The sequence below is a fragment of the Tupaia chinensis genome, unplaced genomic scaffold, assembly GCF_000334495.1.
Source record: "Tupaia chinensis unplaced genomic scaffold, TupChi_1.0 Scaffold147003_1, whole genome shotgun sequence".
Classification (NCBI taxonomy): Eukaryota; Metazoa; Chordata; class Mammalia; order Scandentia; family Tupaiidae; genus Tupaia; species Tupaia belangeri.
The window spans coordinates 961,474-981,059 of record NW_006206856.1 but is presented as its reverse complement, the minus strand read 5'-3'; the positions used below and the strand labels follow the sequence as shown (position 1 = coordinate 981,059).

The window sequence follows — 19,586 nt, the reverse complement described above, 5'->3', positions numbered from 1 at the left end:
TAAGTCTCCTCTCAAAGGATGGTCTTCTTTGTAATTTAAAATCATTTTTGAAACTGTTACCTTTTTGAAGTCGGTTCAGTTTCCTGATGAATGTTAGGGTCTTAGCGTGCTGAATGAGACCCTGCTGTTACTCTGAGGTTACTTTAAAGGGAAATACCCTTACTTTATACTGTCCTGATTCGATTTAACCGCAAAAACATGGCGTATTTTTCTCTATGCATATCTTCTTTAACTCACGAATGTATTTGGATTTTTTAAATCATTAATTCATAGGATAAAATTCATAGGAATTTTTAATTTCATTCTTTTTTTTTCTAATTTGCTAGAGAGTATGTGCACTTGCTGGAGAGAGAGAGAGAGAGAGGAAGAGGGAGAGCGGAAGGGGAGGGGGAGAGAGAGGGAGGGGGAGGGAGAGAGGGAGGGCTAGAGAAAGTGAGACAGCACCTCCAACCATGGGGGTGGTTACACCCCCATCCCTTCTCCTCCATCTCTCCCTCCTTTGGGGATTGTGGGCACACGCAAATGAGCGCCTGGTGTGTTTTTCAAGCTGCCAGTTCCAGGACTCGAACCACGCAGTCGGCCATGTGGGATCCGGATGCCTTAACCACCAAGCCAACAGCTGGCCCTGAATTACATTTTGCAGTGTGTATGTCCAAAGCTTAGAAATGCTCTCGACCTTTGTAAGTCCATCAGATAATAAGAGGCTTCAGATCTCTCTGGAAGCTGGGAAGGTTTTCAGACAAGCCCCTTGGATTTGCTGGGTGGGCACGCATTTGTCAAGTGTTAGTGGCGGACAAAGATCTCGAGTGAGAGAGACGCATTGCGCAGGCTGAGGGCATGAGGGGCTCTACCCTCACAGGACAGTGTCCTCAGCCCTCTCCAAGGCCCCTGGTGACCTCCAGAGCTGGAGCACCGCTCCTGGAAAGCCTGTCCTGGGAGCGGCCATACCCCACACCACCAGCAGAGGGCGCCTCTGCATCTGTTACCCCACCCCCACCCAGAGGCCCAGAATTGATGCCAGCTGGACTTGTCTCCTTTGGAGCTTCCAGCGGATGCCAAAGATAACATTCATGACCTCCCTGGAGGACAGTGCTCACGGCTCCTCATTGTCACCCTCACTCCATGACGTGGAGGGTGTCACCTCTGTCTGCCCAGTGGACTCGACACAGCGTGATGGCAAAGCATTCCCGGCTGCCTCTCCCACCTGGTCCTCCCTCGGCCCTCTGACTCAGCTGCAGTAATTACCCCCAAGTTATTCATGAGAAAACTGAGGCTCAGCGGGGCTAAGAGGACTGCCCAGGGTCACACAGCTGGCTCCAAACCACTATCTGCTATACGGGACAGTGACCTGGACTGGGGGAGATGGGGACCAGGCCCTCAGGACAACTCAGCGCACTCCAGAGCTGGAAGGGCACATCTCCGCATCTCAGCCCCTGCGGTGTGCGCAGCCCATACCCCGCCACTCCATCCCTAGGTCCATGGCCTCAGGCCATCTCAGGCCTCATCATCCTCCGGTGTGGCTCGAGAGGTCACCGCCGGGCCCCAGCCTGGGCTCACCTGGGCATCACAGAGAACAGGGTCTCCTTCCACTTGTACTCAGAGTTCTTTTGGTTCCGAGTCACTACCACGTGCTCAGGGGATGCGTGAACCTGCAGCTGGGGGCTCTTGAAGGTCACCTGAATCCACGAGAGCTCAGCCTTCTCCGCGTCATACTGGCCAGTCACCTCAATCCCTGAGAGGGCAGGATCAGAGAGGTCAAGGCTGTGGCCGCAGCCAGGGGAGGGCACCGCCTGCACGGGGAGCCCGCGCTGATTACAGCCCCTGAGAACCGCCCTTCACCAGTTTCCCAGCATCCTCTACACTGGGGGCCTGGTTCCCGCGATCTCTCCCCACACCCCCTGGTTTCATATGGCTGTGGAGGGGTCCAATTCCTTGGCCATGGCCGCCCTCAGATGAGACCATGGAGCTGGGAGGTCTTGTCTGGAGCCCATGCGCCTTCCTGGAGCCCCTGTGGTGTGCCTGGCCCTACGCTTGACACCACGGCCAAGGACAAGATGGCAAATCAGGAGCAGACAGACCTCGGGCCTGAGCAAAGAGGGGACAGGGTGTAGAGCTGGGAGAGTGGGAGAGCAGGGCTGTCCCTGGGCTCCGAGTCGTTCTGTCCCACACCCACTTGCCACCTCAGCTCACTGGAGGCCCTCCAGGGTTGAAGGGCAGGCTGCAGCAGCACACCTACCTCTGCCCACCAGTTCTATCCTCACCCCCTCCAGGGTCCCTTCTTTTAAGGCCCTGTGCTCTGGGGGCACAATTCCTCTGCGTGGAACAGCATCAGGAGGCCCGCAGCGTGCCTGCCAAGGCCCAGCCCCTGCTGCGTGGCCCTCCGCAGCTCCCCTGGCCTGAGGCAGATCAGCGCTCACCTCCTACTGCTGAGGGCTCTGGCTTCTCTGGGACCTGCACACGGGGACTAAAGGTCCACAGAGTGGCCATGTGAGTGCATGTCGATGTCAGGCTCAGGGGCGTGACCCTGCCATGGCCAGGTCCATGCCTGCTGTGTGTCCCTGTGGTCAGGGGGTAAGTGGTGTCTCGGTCTCTCTAGGAAGACGACCTGGGTGCAGTAGGCTCACCTTGGTCAGGGTCCGAGATCAGGTTCACAGGCTCCTGAGTCTGCTTGATGTCCACACAGAGCCGGTCCACGGTCTGCCCAGGCAGTGGCAGGATGAAGAGGTGAGCCTGGATGGGGGCTGGGAGGGCCGGGTCTCAGTTCTTGGACCAGAGGAACCGCCTGGGAGCAAGGCTGGGGAGGGGTGCTGGGGACGCTGGCAACTTACCTGGGGGTGAGGGCGCTGTAGTTGTTTCTAAAAGGAGAAGTCTGGATTTAGGCAACCTTCCTGAGCGGGCAGGGGTGTTGAGGGATAGAGCAGTGGGGTACTGCGGCTGGGGTGCAGTTTCCACTTCAATGCCAAGAAGCCCATGGGACAGGTTCACAGAGACCCAGGGCTCTCCCATCCCAGAGCTTCCCCGTCAGGACAAGAAGCTGCTGCAGGGACTCTGGGGGCACCTTTGGATCTGGGCTCTAGGCAGGGGACTCACCTGGATTGGGCACTGTGAGCACTTTTGGCGCCGACAGAGTGGGCACTGGTGCGAGCATAGCTAGAAACAGACAGGGACGGGCTGTCAGGTTCAGCATGGACAGCAGACCCACCTTCCAGCCCCCAATGCCACCTGCCACTCCCAGAGTCCAACCCTCTCCCCCCACCTCACAACCCAGAAGAGCCTTTGCAGGGAGGTTCTCCAACAGGAAGCAGCTCTTAGGGGAGGCAGTGCAGAGGAGGGGCCAGCAGGCCCAGAAGGAGCTCAATGGCCCACGGCTGGCTTTGCGAATGGAGGAACCCTTCTTTTTTAGAAGGTTTCATTCCGAGTTGGCCTCCAGAGAACAGCAAATTGTATACAGTGAAAATAAAGGAGGCGGGCCAGCAGATGGTGTGGTGGTCGAGCAGCTGGATCTCACATGACTGACTAAGTGGTTTGAGTCCTGGACCTAGCAGCTTGAGAAACATGCCAGACATGTGTGCGTACATGTGTGTACACGTAAAATCCCAAGAAGAGAATGAAGAGAGGATTGTAGTGTGGCCATTTCTCCTGGTGGTGATGGTGGGAGGATGCTTTCTCATGCCTCCCACCCCTGGAAGTACACACACCCACTAGCAAAATTTCAAAAAGAAAGAAAAGTAAGTTAAGAAAATACAGAGGCCAGCAGGTGGCATGGTGGTTAAGGGCACTTGACTCCCACATGACTGACCGCAGTTCCAGTCCTGGGCCTGGCGGCTTGCTTTCTCACGTTCTCTCTCTCTCTCAATCTCTATCTCTTACTTTGTCCCTCTCTGCTCAAATTAAAATAAATAAAGATAAAGTAATTCAAAAAGAAAGAAAGAAAGAAGAAAGAAAAAGAAAGAAAGAAAGAAAGAAAGGAAGGAAAAGAAAAGAAAAGAAAAGAAAAGAAAAGAAAAGAAAAGAAAAGAAAGAAAAGAAAAGAAAGAAAAGAAAGAAAAGAAAAGAAAGAAAAGAAAGAAAAGAAAAGAAAGAAAAGAAAGAAAAGAAAAGAAAGAAAAGAAAGAAAAGAAAAGAAAGAAAAGAAAGAAAAGAAAAGAAAGAAAAGAAAGAAAGAAAAAAGCAAGCAAGCAAGCAAGCAGGCAGGCAGGCACTAAGCCCTTCTCCAGAGAGGGAATGGCTGTAGCCATAAGCAGGTGGGGAGAGGTGCCTTAGAAAAGCAACTGGCAGTGAGGGGTCCAGAGCATATCAGGGTGGACACTCATGACCTTCCCCTGATGCTCTTGGGGCCCAGGGTCCCCTCTGAACAGGAGCATGGGAGAGGCTTGTGGGCAAGTCCCTAGGGGCAGCTGAGGGAGCCGAGAGACAGAATACTGAGGACAAGGCCGAGGGAAGTCTGGCTGAGAGCTGGGAAGGAGAGGGCAGCCCCCAGGAAGGGCTATGTCCCCGCCCCCCTTACTCAGCCCTCCTGTGGGCCGTGCCCCTGGACCCACAGCTCCTGAGCACCAAGCCCACAGCACTGCTCCCCATGCTGGCCCCAAACCTGGCGCTTCATCTGCCCCGACACCATGGGGTAAGTGCGAGACCATCACGAAGAAATGGAGGCCGGCAGCCTTGGAGGTCGGGAAGGCGCTTACCGAAGGACGTTTCTGGGAGCTTCCTCCACAGCTCTGTCTGGGGCTGAAGGATACGGCTGGGAGAATAAAACTTATCAAGGTGGAGGCCTCTGAATCTTGTACCATGGCCACCGCTGGGTCCGAAACGTGCAGGGGTCCTGAAGAGTCCAGCTTTGGGAAAGTGGACACAGACTGCTCTCGCACACAGCCACGGCTCGGGGACCCGCCCAGGTGTGGGAGGACGTAGAGGGGCAGGTGGCTTCCCCACACTTCTGGACACTCTGGGACACACCCCCGGGGACGCCAGGCCTTCCCTAACGGTGTCCCTCTTGGCCACCTTGTATTCCAGACTGTTGTTTCCTTCGGCTGCTAGATCTGAAGACAGTGCGACCTGGAAATTGGTGAGACCTGGGTTTGCCTCTCGGACTACCTTTCTGGGGCCAAACTGCATGGGGAATGTCTCCAGAGCCTGGGTAAGGCCTGAGGGGCAGCCGCTACCTGAATGAACAGGCGACAACACACAGCCATGCACTTGGTCAGGGCTGGGCGGGGGCGGCCTCGGGACACAGGGGCCTTATAGAGACCTGTGGGTCAGTGGATCACAACCCCAGCCAGCTCTGAGGCTGTTAGGCCCTTACCTGGGTGCGAAGGCCTGTGTTTGCTTTCTAGATAAGAGAGAGAGAGAGTGAGGGAGACTGTCAGGGTGGTTTTGACCAATTTGAAGTGCTGACATGAAATCTTAGAACCCAATCCGAGAACTACATAGGGACAGAGAATCTGGGAAGTCAGGCGACCTGACCTCAGTTTCCTCATCTTTAAAATGGGATGAGTTGGAACCAACAGACAGCATAATGGTTATGTCGCTGGGCTCCCACGTAGTCAACCACAGTTCGAGTCCTGGACCCCCAGAGACTTAAAACCCACGCTGGGTGCATGTGTGCCCAAAATCCCAAGAGGAGAATGGAGAAGGGATTGTAGCATGGCCATCCCCCATGGTGGGAGGTGCGATTTCTCTCTTTCTGTCTCTCTGGTAAGCGCATGTGCCCTATAGCAAAAAATCTCTCTTTTTGAAAAAAAAGGGTGAGTTTTCTCAGAGTCTGTGGATGGCAGGATCGGGGTCTTGGTCAGGATGCAGGGGAAGGGCAGGGTGAATATGGGGTGGACCTCCTCCAGCTCACACTCACCATCTTCCACAGGCTTCTCCAGAACTTGAGACTGATCTTGGCCTTCGGGTTTGGTGACCACCATAGATGTGAGGGGCGTGACAAAGCTATATTTGAGTGACATGTTCAGAGCTTGGGTCTCGAGTGCCTTCCGCTCAGCATCTGATGCTAAAATCCTGTAGGTTGAGGATATTGAGGATCAGGGGGTCCCTAGACGCCTGGAAAGATTCTCCTTCTCGATGAGCCTTTTCTGCAAGGGCCCCCTGGGAGGGTCTGGCACTCAGACATGATACCGAGATCCTCCCCCATCCACGCGTAGGGAACGGCCCAAGCCGGCGTGGCCTGCTCCGCCAGCGAGGCCTGGGAGGTGCTGCCGTGTCCACCCTCCCCCTCGTGGCCCACGAGAGTCGAAGCTGCTCACAGCCGCTCTAGCTGCTGCTGGATGGTCAGGTACGCCCAGAGCCTCTCCATGAAGTTGTGGAAGATGTACTTGGGGCCCTGGAACGCCTCCTCCTGTTCCGCCACGCTGGCCTCTGCCTGGAAGGTGATGTTCTGCAGATGCTGGAGAGAGGAGCCCAGCCAGGGCAGGAGCAGTGAGGGCCAGGCATCCACACCCGGCCTGGCTCGTCCGAGCTCCTCCGTGAGAAACCGGATCAGAGCTGTGCTGTGAGGGCGCATTTCCTCTGAGTAGAGTGCGGGCCAGGGAAGGAGTTTAGGGGTGCAAGGGACTGGGCCACAAAGCCTCCAAGGATGAGGACCTAGACATCAGGAGTAGCGAGGTACTCGGGTACAAGGCAGGGGCATAGCCAGGAGTCGGGATGGCTGGCCCTTTGGGAGAAAGGGAAAGGAGGCCGGGATCTGAGCCCCACACCTAGAGAAGCAGCCGCGAGCACTGTGCAGGGCTCCCTGACATAGCACACCAGTGCTCCATAGATGGGAGCAGCAGCGAGCACTGTGCAGGGCTCCCCGCCATAGCACACCAGGGCTCTAAAGATGGGAGCAGCAGTGAGCACTGTGCAGGGCTCCCCGACATAGCACACCAGGGCTCTAAAGATGGGAGCAGCAGTGAGCACTGTGCAGGGCTCCCCGACATAGCACACCAGGGCTCTAAAGATGGGAGCAGCAGTGAGCACTGTGCAGGGCTCCCCGACATAGCACACCAGGGCTCTAAAGATGGGAGCAGCAGTGAGCACTGTGCAGGGCTCCCCGACATAGCACACCAGGGCTCTAAAGATGGGAGCAGCAGTGAGCACTGTGCAGGGCTCCCCGACATAGCACACCAGGGCTCTAAAGATGGGAGCAGCAGTGAGCACTGTGCAGGGCTCCCCGACATAGCACACCAGGGCTCTAAAGATGGGAGCAGCAGTGAGCACTGTGCAGGGCTCCCCGACATAGCACACCAGGGCTCTAAAGATGGGAGCAGCAGTGAGCACTGTGCAGGGCTCCCCGACATAGCACACCAGGGCTCTAAAGATGGGAGCAGCAGTGAGCACTGTGCAGGGCTCCCCGACATAGCACACCGGTGCTCCATAGACGGGAGCAGGGTCAGAGAGGAAGGGCCTGTGCCAGCGGTCTGAGAGCAGAACTGTGGCTTCATAGCTCCAGGTCTGGGGTCTAAGAAACTGTCACCGGCCCAAGCTGGCCCCTCTGCTGGGGCTGCCAAACATGGGACAATGACAGGGAAGCATATGTGGCCTGGTCACTTCCTTCCCTAGCCGGAGGGGCATGGTTTCATGCTGACACACATCCCAGCTTGGGAAATAGGTCTCAGGGCAGAAGAGCTTCTGGGCTTCTCTCCCCAGAGCTTCCACAGTGACCAAGAGACGCTTTTGCAATGTGAATCAGATCCCGCCCCTGCAGGGACCGGCCTCCTCTCTTTCCTTCAAGGGCCTGGCTTCCCAAAGCATTGGCACTCGCAGGCTGCCTGCAGGAATTTTTGTGTTTTTTAGAGATTTTTGCTGTGGGATGTGTGTGCTTGCCGGAGAGACAGAGAGAGAGAAAGCAAGAAATCACATCCCCAGAGGGAGAATGACCATGCCCCAATCCCTCTTCTCCGTTCTCCTCTCAGGATTTTAGGCATACATGCACACATGCCTGGTGTGAGTTTCAAGCCGCCAGGTCCAGGACTCAAACCACAGTCGGCCACATGGGAGTCCAGTGCCTTAACCACTACACCACCTGATGGCCCTGGAATTTTTATTTTATTTTTGCCAGAGGACAGGTGCACTTGCCAGAGACAGAGAGAGGGAGAGGAGAAAGTCCCCTCCACAAGGCATGGTCACTCTGTTATCCCTTCTCCGCTTCTCCATCCTGCTGGGATTTAGGGTGTGCACACACATGCGCACAGCATGTTTTCAAAGCGGCTGAGGCTGGGACTTGAACTGCATGGTCAGCCATGTGGGACTCAGCTCCCTTAACCACTAGGACACAGGACCCGCCCTAACTTGCATGAATTTTGCCCTCACCACATGAACAGCTGTTTGATTGCAGTTTTTCCTTAAAGGAATTTTAAATAGACCCACACGTTTTACTCGGCATTGGGCCGCCCCGTGCTCACTGCCATTCTCCCCCTATGAGCTGCACTCCTGCCACACCAGCCTGGAACAGTCTTCTGTCACTCGACCATCGGGGTCTGCCCACCTCATCCTCAGCCCCTCATTCTGAGCCTCCTCCAGCAAGCCCTCTCTGGTTGCAGGCCAGGCTGGGCCTCTGGTGCTGCTGTCCTGAGTCTTTGGTTTGACCTGTCAGGGTCATCCCATCTTTGACTCTGTAATGATATCTCTCCTATAAGGGAAGGGTTGTCCACATGCACTGCCATGGCCCTGGGCTTAGAGAAGGGCCTGGCACAGAGGCAGAGAAGGCTGGGCAAGGACCAGGTGCCACAGGGTGAGCTGGGCCCTCAACCTAGGGCAGTTGCCTGCCCTGTCCAGAGCTCAGTCTGCTCATCTGTGAAATGGGAGCAGCCCTCTCTGCCCAGCTGCAACCTCAGAGGGCCGGAACGAAGGCAGGCGGGAGGACAGCTCCCTGGAAGGAATCCTGGTGTCGTCTGTGCTCACAGGACCAGCAGCAGCCGACTGAGGAATGCCCGTGTGCTGGGTACAGCACAGGTGCTCTGGTGACAGCCCTGCCTTGTTCCCTCGCATCTCTACAGGACCCGCCTGGTGGGACCAGTGTCCTCCACAGGCAGCAGGGGGGAAATGTGAGGTTCGGGGCACTTTGAGACTTCTCAAGGTTGATCAGCTAGAATCGGCAGGGCTGAGATTTGAACTCGCCCCTTGGTCTGCAAAGGGATGGCTGGACCGCACTCACCAGCTGCCCGTTGACTTTGGCTGACAGCACATCAGGGTTCTGCTCCTGGAGCTTCCCGGCCACCACTATCTCCGAGCCCTTGAAGAGCAGCCGGAAGTTGTCTTGCGTGACAGCCTCCACGACGTTGCTAGGATACTCGAAGACCACAGCCGTCATCAGGGGGTTGGCCACCTCCTGGTAGAAGTCCTGTAGGGTGGGAGGTTTCACCAAGGCCAGCGGAGCGGGGTCTGCCTGTCTCTGTGCAGCCCCACCCGGGGCATACTGGCACCTGAAGCTGCAGGGCGGAGTCCGAGTCCTCGTAGATGCGCCGTGCCAGGCCGCCGTTGTCCAGCGCCAGCTTCTCCAGGAAGGGGTAGATGACGTCGAAGCCGAAGCCCAGGCAGAAGAGGTTGAACTGGTCGCCTATGGCTTCCCGTACATTCTTCTGGATCTTCACGGGGTTGGTCTCCCCTGGGCCCAGGGATTGAAAAGAGGGTGAGCCAATGGCAGTGACCTGCTCAGTGCATCCTCAGAGCCAGAGGGGCCTCACTGCCCCCCACAGGTCCCAGGGCTCCCCCTGCGGCGTGCCCCGGAGCTGCACCTTCTGTGGGCTCGCCGTCGGTGAGCAAGATGATGAGAGAGACGCTTCCCCTGGGCAGCAGCTCTTTCTGGTTGCTGCTCTTCAGCAGGTCCACGGCGGCCAGCACTGCGTCGTTGATATTGGTCCCTGAAGGGCACACGGTGTCACAGCAGTTCCCGGCGGCGTGCCCAGAAGCCCCTGCCCTTCAGGGCTGCAGAGGTGCTCACCTCCGATGGCCCTGATGTCTTTTGCGTAGCTCTTGGCCTTCTCCACGTTCTGGGCTGAGGCTGGCACCAGCAGTGGCTCCCACTGGGTGACTTCCCGGCTGAAGGTGATGAGGTTGAACTGGTCTTTGGGTTTGAGGTCATCCAGGATCTTGATTAGGGCTTCCCGAGTCTGACCAGAGTGAGAAGGGACAGAGTGGGAGGCTTGGAGGGCTCTCTGGGGACTCATGTATTCCCACATTGGCATCCCTGGGCTTGTGTCTGGGGTGGGGACATGGGGAATGGAGAAGGGATTGCGGTGTGGCCATCTCCACCCTGGGGGGTGATCTCTCTCTTTCTCCTTGGTGGTAAGCACACGAGCCTTAAGACAAAAACCTCCTTAAAAAAAAAAAAAACAGGGACCAGCAGTTAGCGTAGTGGCTATGTCGCTGGACTCCCACATAGTCGACCACGGTTCGAGTCCCAGACCCGGTGGCTTAAACTCACTCCGGGCATGTGTGTATGCGTGCCCAAGATCCCAAGAAGAGAATGGAGAAGGGATTACAGCCTGGCCATCCCCCCTGGGCGGTGATTTCTCACTTTCTGTCTGTCTCTGTATTTCTGGTGCGCACATGTGCCCTATAGCAAAAACCTCTCAATAAAACAAAAACAAAAACATCGCTGGGTCGGCCAGGCAGTGTGATGGTTAAGAGTGATTAAGTGAGGGAACCAGCAGTTAGCGTAATGGCTATGTCGCTGGACTCCCACGTAGTCGACCGCGGTTCATGTCCCGGACCCAGTGGCTTAAAACTCACGCCGGGCGCGTGTGTGTGCGTGCCCAAGATCCCAAGAGGAGAATGGAGGAGAAGGGATTGCGGCATGACCATCCCCCCGGGAGGTGATTTCTCGCTTTCTGTCTCTATGTCTCTCTCTGTCTGTCTGGCGAGCACACGCGTCCTACAGTGAAAAAATCTCTCAAAAAAAAAAAAAAAAGAGTGGTTAAGTGATAATGAAGACGGCTGGAAGGGCCCACATGACCAACTGTGGAATCTGAGTCCCGGACCCAGTGTGCGCACGTCCGGGCCCTGGCCCACCTCCACTCCTGGAAGCCCTCTCCCGCCCGCCCCCCCCAGACCTAAGGGAAGAAGGCGGGAGGTTGAGACTCCAACTCACACCCACCATCTCCCATGGGCTTCTCCACAGCGGGCGGTCTGCGCATTGGACCAGAGCTGATGGTGGGAGGGGTCTGGGAGTGTTCAGGGCCCTGCCATGGCCAGAGGACCTACCTGCTGAATCTTCCTGCCACTCATGGAGCCACTGGTGTCGATGACAAAGATCACATTCTTGGGCATTGCAGGCAGGCCCTCGGGGGCAAAGTAGTGCACGAAGTAGCCGTTCTCGATCTGTGGCCGGAGCGACACCACTGGGGGCGTCAGAGCTGCAGTCCCGCCCTGCCTCTGTCGACTCCTCACCCTGGATCCTTGGGTTCCTCTGCTCTCCTTGTACACCCCCAACTCTACCCCACAACTAACCCACCTTCCCAAACCCTCGCCAAAGCCTCCCTGCTTAGGCATGGCCCATCAGAACTCTCCCCCCCAACCTCACATTGTATATGTTTTAGTGTTTGAGGTGGTTATACTGAAAGGTTTAGACATAACCTGACAGCCCTCAAAAGAGGGGTGACTTCAAAGACAAGGAGTTAAAGGAAACATAGGAAGTCAGAAATGTGCATAAAAGCTACTGCAATGGGATAAAAAAAACCCTGCTGGGTAGTGGTTACGTCACTGGACTCCCTCTTACATGGTCAACTGCAGTTCAAGTCCCGAACCTGGTGGCTTGAAAAGTCACACTGGTTGTGTGTGCGTGCATGCCTAAGATCCTGGGAGGAGAATGAAGAAGGAATTGTGGTGTTGCCGTTCCCCCTGAAGGGGGTGATTTCTCACTTTCTCTCTCACTGTTTCTGCCTCTCTTTCTCCACTGTTTCTGTCTCTCTTCTCGCCCATGCACCCTAAGGCAAAAACCTCTTTAAAACAAAAAACTGAAAACTAAATTCAGCTGGGCCAGCCAGGTAGTGTGGTGGTTAAGAGAGGCTGGATGAGCCCACATGACCAACTGTGAAATGTGAATCCCAGACCCCGTGGCTTGAAAAATATGGGGGGAGGGCAGCAGGTGGCATGGTGGTTAAGGCTCTGGACTCCCACACGGCTCACTGTGGTTCGAGTCCTGGACCTGGCAGCTTACTTTCTCATTCTCTCTCTGTTTTTCTCTGGTCAAGTTGAATAATAATTAAATTAAATTAAAAAAGAAAGAAAAGCACACTGGGTGTGTGTATGTGCATGCCCAGAATCCCGAGAGGAGAGGGGAGGAGAAGGGATTGCGGTGCGGTTATCTCCCCTGGGGGGTGCTTTCTTAGTTTCTTTCTCTATCACTGGCAAGCTCACACACCTGATGGTAAATTAAAAATGAAAAAATAAAACAAAAGACTGAGCTGAGAGCCTGCTAGCAACCCCGGCACAGAGGCAAAGCCCAGAGCGGCTTTCTGCAGACACATCTCCGCTCTCACAGGGCCCGGTTTCAGGTACAGCACAACCCGCTACCCGATTTCGTCCGTGCCGCCCCCGTGCGCACGGCTGAGCAGGAGGGGCTATTTTCCTCTTTTAGAACACCCGAGCTCAGTTGCTTAAGAGCGCTCCAATGTCTAGGTTGCCCTGCCCTTGCCTGCAGTCCACCCACCTGAATGGAGCCCCCAGAGTCGGTCCGGTTCACATCGTAGCGGACGATGAAGCTGCCGTCCAGGACCGTGTCCTGCTTCTCTGGAGACTTCTGCTGCTGGGCGAGCGTGGGCTTGAAGCGGATGTGAGCCTGGAGGAACAGCCTGGGCTGAAGCTGGGAGGGCAGCGAGGCCATGCCCACACCACCTTCTCCTGCCCGCACTGGGGCAGCCTTGTGTCTCTGTGGCAGGGACTTTTCTTACTGGCTGGGGTGCTGACGGACAGGTTACCCACGCCAGGGAGCGGGCACGAGAGGGGTGGCGCCAACAGAGCCAGGCTCAGGACACGCGTGATCCAGCCATCTCCTCGCCCTCACCTGGTCCCAGGACCTCCCCATCATTCTCTAGGCCCCGTCCTCCCTGTCTGCCAAATGACAGCGTGGACACAGAGCTCTCAGAAGCCCCTTCAGCTCTGAGACTGTCCACCTGTCCCTCTCTGGAAATCCAGGCTCACAGGGCTAGACGCCAAGCCCGCAGTCCGGGTGGCCCCACCTTGGTCTTATTCTGAGAGGTGGTGAGGGCCTCCGCCAGTTTGTCTGTCATGAAGGTGCTCTCGGTCTCTAGGAAGCTGATCCCCTGCGGCTCGAAGATGTGAATGTCCACCTGGAGGCAAGATATGGGTCACATGGGTCAGCTGGGAGCCAGGGCTGGACCTCATAGGAGGCTGGGGAGCTGGTGGGGAGCTGCCCTCGGCAAGGCAGGGAATATCTGGGAAGTCTCCCTGGAAGAGGCAGCGCCAGGTACCTGCAGGTGCTTGACCAGCTGCTGGGGTCGCACTTTCAACAGTAGCTCATACACCCCCAGATGCCGCTGGAGCAGCTCCTCATACACCAGCTCGAAGGTAACCTTGGTGGTGGGAGCCACGCTGACCGACACCTGGAACTCCTCTGTCTTCCTTCCTGTGACCCTGGGGAAAGATGGCCAGGTGGGTTAGGGCCCGAGGTGGGGACGGCCCTTGTTTATGATCTCCCACCCCACCAGAGCCCCCAACTAGCTCACTTGACAAGGCCTGCGCTCTGTCCCCTGGCCACGGCCGCACTGTACTGCTCCTGGGCCACAACCTTCTCCTTGATGTTCCCGGGGTAGGTCACGCCATCGATGATCCTGGGGCAGGAGGGGACAGTTGTCAAGAGCCTGGGGGGAAGAGCCTGCTCTGCTCCTGCCTCCTCCAGGGAGCCCTCTGGGACTTGGTGTGCCTCTTGTCTTTGCCAGACCCAGTCATTTATTATGACCTGAAGGGCACAAGACCCTGTGCAGGGTGCCAGGTGACGGTAGGGGTGCTGCAAAGCCCCCCAGGCCTCCACCTGGCCTGCGGCACGCGTGGGAACATGTGCTTTTACTAAAGGAGGGGGAGGAGTGGTGGTGGAGGAACCAGGGCTGGGCTCAGTCCCGCCCTCTGCCCTTCTAGTGGGGCTCCCTCTGAGGCAGGGCTGAAGGCTCCGCCCCTGGCCCACCACGGGCCTCTGTCCCTCCTACACAGGCGAGCTCTCTGCATCTCACAAGTAGGTTTTAGACAACTGGAACGTGGGACTCCTGCGGGCCACACGCCATGTTCCTGGAGGGGCACTCCCTCTCTTCGGGGCTGAGAAAGGACTGCACGGGTCATTTTCTAGAAGGACAACAGCTCTAGAACCTCCTGCGGGTGAGTCAGGACAGGTCAGGTAAACACTCCCCCGACCCCCCCCCACCCCGATCTGGGCGTGGCAGGTGAGGTAGGCATGTGCGGGGTGAGCGGCCAGGACATTAGGACATTAGGGCCTCGTGTCCCTCCTCCCACCTCCTGGTTATAATTTAACTTTGTGCCAGGATGGAGCGGCAGGGCTTCTCTTGGGGGGACAGTTCTCAGCCTCTTCAGGCACCTACGTGGGCTCCTAGCCAAGTCAGGGAGTCGGGCACCCTCATGCAGAACAAAATCTGGGGTCTGAGATGGGTGGTGCCGGTCCTGGGCTCTCAGCAGATGCCATGGGCCCGGGACCTGGCACCCCGCTGGCCTGGGCACCCGTGTCAGAGGCTGGCACATCCCGTAAGGCTCACGCTGCACTGGGCAGCACAGGCCTGGGCTCCAGGGCTTGGGAAAAGAGGGGCTCCTGTGGGGTGGGGGGAGAAAGGGGAGCCAAGCACAGGGACCCCGGCGCCCTGCAGCTTTTCAGAACACGAGGACCCACCTGGGAGGCAATCCCCTGTCCTGCCCCACTCCACCCTCTGCTTCTGGGAGCAGCCTCTCTCCTGTCCTCAGTCACAGGCTCTAGGGGACCAGGGACAGAAAGGGAGTTCTGGCCTATCTAACAAACATTGCAACACCGAGTCAGGAACGGTGAGAGAGGGCAGCAGAGGACAAAGTGAGGATCGTCACTGGGGCAGAGTCCACCGAGACTCCAGGTGCCTTCAGAGCCCAAATACTCCCTGCAGTATCCCCGTTATGGTGGGGGAAGAGGACAAGGACCACCCCTCCTCAAGGCAGCTCTCCCCTGTGGGGCAGCCCGAGCTTGGGGGACTTTCCGAGCTGGAACCTGCATTTGGAGGACACCCCTGCCTGGGTCTGGCCTCAGCATGCCCAGGTTTGTGTCCCTCAAAGGCAAAGATGCTGTGGTCCGTGGCCTGTCACCTGGGCAGCACCCAGGGATCTGGAGGTAGGGCGGGGCCGTGTCTGAGAGCATCAGGTTCCTTGTAAAGCCCCAGCTCCCGGCGCGGCTACGGGCAGGACACACGCTTCTGGAGACATGCCTCCTGGCCTGGCCTGCTTCAGAAGAGGGTGCGGGGTTGGCGGGGCGGGGGGACAGGGAGGAGGGGAGGCACCCACATGGAGAAGTTGGTGATGAAGGCTTTCTTGGGCAGCTCCATCTGGAAGGTGGCCTCCTGCACCGTGTCGGCTCTGTTAACCACTCTGCTGGTGATGACCGTGTGGGCAAATCGCGCCGAGACCTTGGAGTCCACAGTGAGGCTGTAGATGTCGATGGCATTCTGGGCCGAGGGCAGAGAAGCTGGTCAGACAGTTTCAACATCGCCCCCGCTCTGGCCCTGACTGAGCCTCCGACCAGGCCTCAGGCTGAACCCAAGGAGGCTTTCACATGAGAACGTTCACCTCGATGAGAGGCAGCTGCATTCCCCGCCCTACAGCACCATGGGGCTGGGGCCGCGTCCGACTCATTCTCTGGGGCCATGGGTGTCTCAGCGAACACTGAGCATGCAACAGCAATGGAGTCTGAGCCTGTGGCGGAGGCGAGGCCCCTGGTGGACTCGGAGCGCTGTGTGCAGGCCTAAGCTCTGCCCAGTGAAGGGCACTGAACAAGGCCTTTGACTTATGGTGACTTTGGCCTCCAGGAAAATGGGGAAATAGTTCCCTCCATTCTCCTCCCAGGGGTCCCTGGGTGCTGGGAGAATCTGGACATGGTTGGGGTCTAGTCTCCAAGAGGTGCGAATTGTCCTCCTTTCCCTGCAGTGGCTTCCCAACACCCCCAGCCACCTCCACAGGGCACTTCTTGTGCACAAGCAGTGGTCCACAGTCCCCTGAGCACCCGTGCACATATGCAGAGCCCGACACACCTCCGACCCGCCCACGTGGACCACAGTCCTGTACGCACCAACTCTGACGGCTGCACACTGCTGTCTGCACGTCAGTCCAGAGGTGCTCCAAGGCCTGTCTACACGCTTAAGCGTTTGCTGGGCTGGGCACTATTCTAAGCTCTGTAGGGCACATGGGTCTGACCTTGACGACAACCCTCTGAATATTACTGCCCTACTTTACAGATGACCAAACCGAGACCTCGCAGGAATAACCTTCCCAAGAGCACCCGGCCAGAGAGCGGCAGACCCGGGGACCCACCAGCTTCCCTGCTGGTCTTGGGCAACTTGCTAAGTTGCAGATCTTACCTGCAAAATGGAAATACCAGGATGGCCCCCTCTGTAAGTGCAAGAGCACTGTAAGGCCTCTGGGGATCATCTGGGAGACGGCCAGTGTCTTTGCCCAAAACCCGGAAGCACTCGGACTTACACACGTGCCCACCTGCAGGCTCTCCCCCACTGCCCAGATGTGCGCGCTTACTCCCCAGCTCACGCCACGCACAGGCCCCGTAGGTGACCGCTACCTTTTGGGCACTGGAGGCCTGGAGGACAGGCAGCAGCGAGAGCAGGACCAGCACTGCACCGCCGACGGGCACCGAGGCAGGGACCTTCATGTCGGCTCCGGCGCCTGCCAGGCTGCTTCTGAACTTGACAGCCCACTGCCCAGATGTGCGCGCTTACTCCCCAGCTCACGCCACGCACAGGCCCCGTAGGTGACCGCTACCTTTTGGGCACTGGAGGCCTGGAGGACAGGCAGCAGCGAGAGCAGGACCAGCACTGCACCGCCGACGGGCACCGAGGCAGGGACCTTCATGTCGGCTCCGGCGCCTGCCAGGCTGCTTCTGAACTTGACAGCAAGCGGGATGAATTAGTAACTGGCTCGCGGCTCCGCCCCTGCGGAGGCAGGTTCTGAGAAATGGGGATCTATAAGCCAAAGCCCGCGTGGGTTCAGATAAGCAGGCTGGTGGACAAATATCCTGTGGACCTTGGCTGTGTGCAGGAACACGTACTGAGGAAAGGCACCTCGGGTTGGAGCTGGGTATTGGTGCCCCTTCCGAAAGCTCCAGAACCTTCCCGCCAGCACGCAGCACAACCCCTCACGTGTTATTCCGGCAAGAGGCTTTGGGGGTTGGGGGGACACACAGGGAAGCCACTATCTGTTCTCCATTAGTCCAGACCGGAGGAGGAAGAGGGATGGACGAGAATACCAGAGGGCCAGTCCAGGCATCTTCCTGGAAGAGGGGGCCTCAGCAGCCAGACGCATGTGACTGGGCAGTAGAGCGCCTAGGGGCCCTTATCAGAGTCAAAAGTGCCCTATTTCTGCAATGACAGGTGGTTGGCCTAGAAGCCCCCTCCCTCCTGGGGGAACTAGGCTGCTGTTTGGGGCCCATAAATCTAGCTAGGGCTCTAGGTTCAACTGCAGCTAGGTCCCCAGAACCAAACCTACCATTTGACAATACAAAGGGAGAGTCACAAAGATGCCACAGCCTGGGCCCAATCCCAACGCTGAGAACTCACTGACGGAAATGCCGAAAGAAGGAAGTGCTAGCAGGACCAGGCTCCCGAGGGGGGACGGGGCGTGGCTCTGTGTGCACTTGGGGGGCCGTGCGGAGACCAGGCGTCCTAGGGGGCTTGTGGACTGCAGCTCAGGGTCCTCATATTGGCCCGTGCCTCCAGGCTTCTCTGAACTTGAGAACAAGCAAACAAGGAGATGGTGCCGCGGTCCGGGACAAGGACGTGCCGCCGGGGTGGCCTGGACCGAGTGACCTTAGTCTGCCTTGAATGAAGTGGAAATGCTGACATATATCGGACAGCAACGAAGGGGAGGGATGGCAGATGCTCCGGGAGCCACTGGGGCAAGTGCTCCCGGCCAGGGGGAGCAGGCCAGCTCTGGGGGCTGTGACACAGATGGGTACAGACGAGCCATGAAAGCGTGGCTGGGTGCCAAGTCCTAGGCTGGGGAAGAGGGACGGCTCAGCAACAGCAGCCCCAGGGTGGCTGCCTTGGGGTCCTCTGCAGGGTTTCACGGGTCCTGGAGAAAGGTCTTCTCCATCGTCCCCAGCTCTGAGAGTCGCAGTGTCTGGCCCGGGGGAAGGGCACGGAGACTTTGCATCGGTTCTACCCTCAAGTGCTGTGGTCCCCTTCTTTGGCACGCCCACGTGAGGAGCCCACGTCCTGCACACCTGCACTGCTCGATCCTCCAGCTCTGGATGTGACTGGGGTTCCACAGGGGGACACGCCCCTTCAGTATCTGGGGCATGAGCCTCCCCAAGAGGCCCAGTGAGCAGGCCCAGGCTGTCCCCACACAAGGTCTGCTCCCTAGGGGCAGAGCAGGGCCCAGCCTAGAACCAGGGCTATATTAGGAGGCCAGGCACTGGGAATGTGGGAAAGGCCCGGGGGGCAGGAGGGGCTGCCCAGCAGGCATCAGCCCAGGGCCTGCCAGCACAGCCCAGGAGGAGCCACCATCAGCCTGTCCACGGGTCTGCCACACACCTTGGAACCCGGCAATTCCGTGCACAGAATGGGATCTAGACCTGCAGGGGCAGGATCGCCCAGGGGCCGAGAACCCCCCTCCCTGCGTAGTGTGGCGGTGTGAAAGAGGAGACGGCAGTTCACTGGTCGGAGCTCCGGCTGTCTCCAATGGGGCACAGGCTGACAAGGCCATGTGAACAGGGCGGAGGAGGACGGCTCTGGGGTCCTGGGGTCCCTGGTTCCTCCAGTGCTTTGGGCCCGTTGGGAGTTCTGTAGAAGGCAGGGGAGGGGCTTCACCCGAGAGCGTTGCTGCAGCCTGATCTGCTGAGGGCTCTCAACTCCCCTGGTGCAGAGGAGAAAGAGCAGACCAGAGGGGCTGGCATGAAGTCACAGGAGGGCCACACCAGGCCTGCATGTCCAGGCCGTAACAGCACTGGCATGATCCTCTGGGACTCCCTGCACAAAAGCCCAGAAAACAGAGAACACGGTCCCATGCCCCCTCGTCCTCTTCTCCCCTCCCGTGCAGTTAGCGGCCGTGGCCAGTGACGAACCAACACCCTCCAAATGCGGGGGCCCCTCGGGCTGCCTCTTTATTGGGGTTCTCAAGGTGTTGATGCCGAGGTCCTCAGCTGAGGGGCCGGGGCAGTGGGGGGGACAGCAGGGGGGTGGGCGTGTTCCGGCATATAAAAACGGTTCTTGGGAAAGGTTCCGTGTGTGGGCGTCCAGGGTGGTGAGGGGGACGGTGGGGGAGCGGCCTCCACTTCTCAGCCAAAGACACTCTTGGCAGGTCCGGCTTTGGCCTTCTCAAAGACGGTCTCGGAGCCTGTGCGGGCGCGGCTGAACACCGATGGGGCGGCCGAGCCGGCGTGCTATCTTGGGGAAGTG

The 19,586-nt window shown here is 58.0% G+C and overlaps 3 protein-coding genes across 3 annotated transcripts in view; 1 reads left to right on the top strand and 2 right to left on the bottom strand.

Annotated features, from left to right (window-relative positions):
- ITIH4 (inter-alpha-trypsin inhibitor heavy chain 4) overlaps nucleotides 1–16,879 on the bottom strand; it is a 19,351-nt gene extending 2,472 nt beyond the window's left edge. Inside the window, exons 1-20 of the mRNA XM_006169301.3 lie at nucleotides 16,754–16,879; nucleotides 15,469–15,629; nucleotides 13,668–13,772; nucleotides 13,413–13,575; nucleotides 13,161–13,271; nucleotides 12,632–12,760; nucleotides 11,185–11,301; nucleotides 9,923–10,091; nucleotides 9,717–9,842; nucleotides 9,405–9,586; nucleotides 9,137–9,322; nucleotides 6,249–6,388; nucleotides 5,849–6,003; nucleotides 5,303–5,329; nucleotides 5,002–5,055; nucleotides 4,686–4,835; nucleotides 3,091–3,150; nucleotides 2,829–2,855; nucleotides 2,625–2,741; nucleotides 1,558–1,732 (exon numbers count right to left, since the gene is read on the bottom strand). Of these exons, the coding sequence (XP_006169363.1) occupies nucleotides 1,558–1,732; nucleotides 2,625–2,741; nucleotides 2,829–2,855; nucleotides 3,091–3,150; nucleotides 4,686–4,835; nucleotides 5,002–5,055; nucleotides 5,303–5,329; nucleotides 5,849–6,003; nucleotides 6,249–6,388; nucleotides 9,137–9,322; nucleotides 9,405–9,586; nucleotides 9,717–9,842; nucleotides 9,923–10,091; nucleotides 11,185–11,301; nucleotides 12,632–12,760; nucleotides 13,161–13,271; nucleotides 13,413–13,575; nucleotides 13,668–13,772; nucleotides 15,469–15,629; nucleotides 16,754–16,843 (2,444 nt within the window). The 5' untranslated portion in view covers nucleotides 16,844–16,879. The remainder of the gene's footprint in view (nucleotides 1–1,557; nucleotides 1,733–2,624; nucleotides 2,742–2,828; nucleotides 2,856–3,090; nucleotides 3,151–4,685; nucleotides 4,836–5,001; nucleotides 5,056–5,302; nucleotides 5,330–5,848; nucleotides 6,004–6,248; nucleotides 6,389–9,136; nucleotides 9,323–9,404; nucleotides 9,587–9,716; nucleotides 9,843–9,922; nucleotides 10,092–11,184; nucleotides 11,302–12,631; nucleotides 12,761–13,160; nucleotides 13,272–13,412; nucleotides 13,576–13,667; nucleotides 13,773–15,468; nucleotides 15,630–16,753) is intronic.
- Nucleotides 14,365–16,746, top strand: LOC114006316 (uncharacterized). Its single transcript, XM_027768608.1, has 2 exons — nucleotides 14,365–15,226; nucleotides 16,416–16,746. Exons 1-2 carry the CDS (start codon nucleotides 14,476–14,478, stop codon nucleotides 16,442–16,444), a joined length of 780 nt encoding a protein of 259 aa, XP_027624409.1. The 5' UTR covers nucleotides 14,365–14,475; the 3' UTR covers nucleotides 16,445–16,746.
- Nucleotides 16,880–17,042: 163 nt separating the features above from the next.
- Nucleotides 17,043–19,586, bottom strand: part of MUSTN1 (musculoskeletal, embryonic nuclear protein 1) — a 4,944-nt gene continuing 2,400 nt past the window's right edge. Inside the window, exon 4 of the mRNA XM_006169299.3 lies at nucleotides 17,043–19,570. Within this exon, the coding sequence (XP_006169361.1) occupies nucleotides 19,466–19,570 (105 nt within the window). The 3' untranslated portion in view covers nucleotides 17,043–19,465. The remainder of the gene's footprint in view (nucleotides 19,571–19,586) is intronic.

Coding starts and splice junctions, on each gene's coding strand:
- LOC114006316 (XM_027768608.1), top strand. CDS start 14,476: ATGGAGCGGCAGGGCTTCTCTTGGGGGGACAGTTCTCAGCCTCTTCAG. Junction 15,227..16,415: donor TCTGGCCTCAGCATGCCCAG/GTTTGTGTCCCT, acceptor CCTACTTTACAG/ATGACCAAACCGAGACCTCG.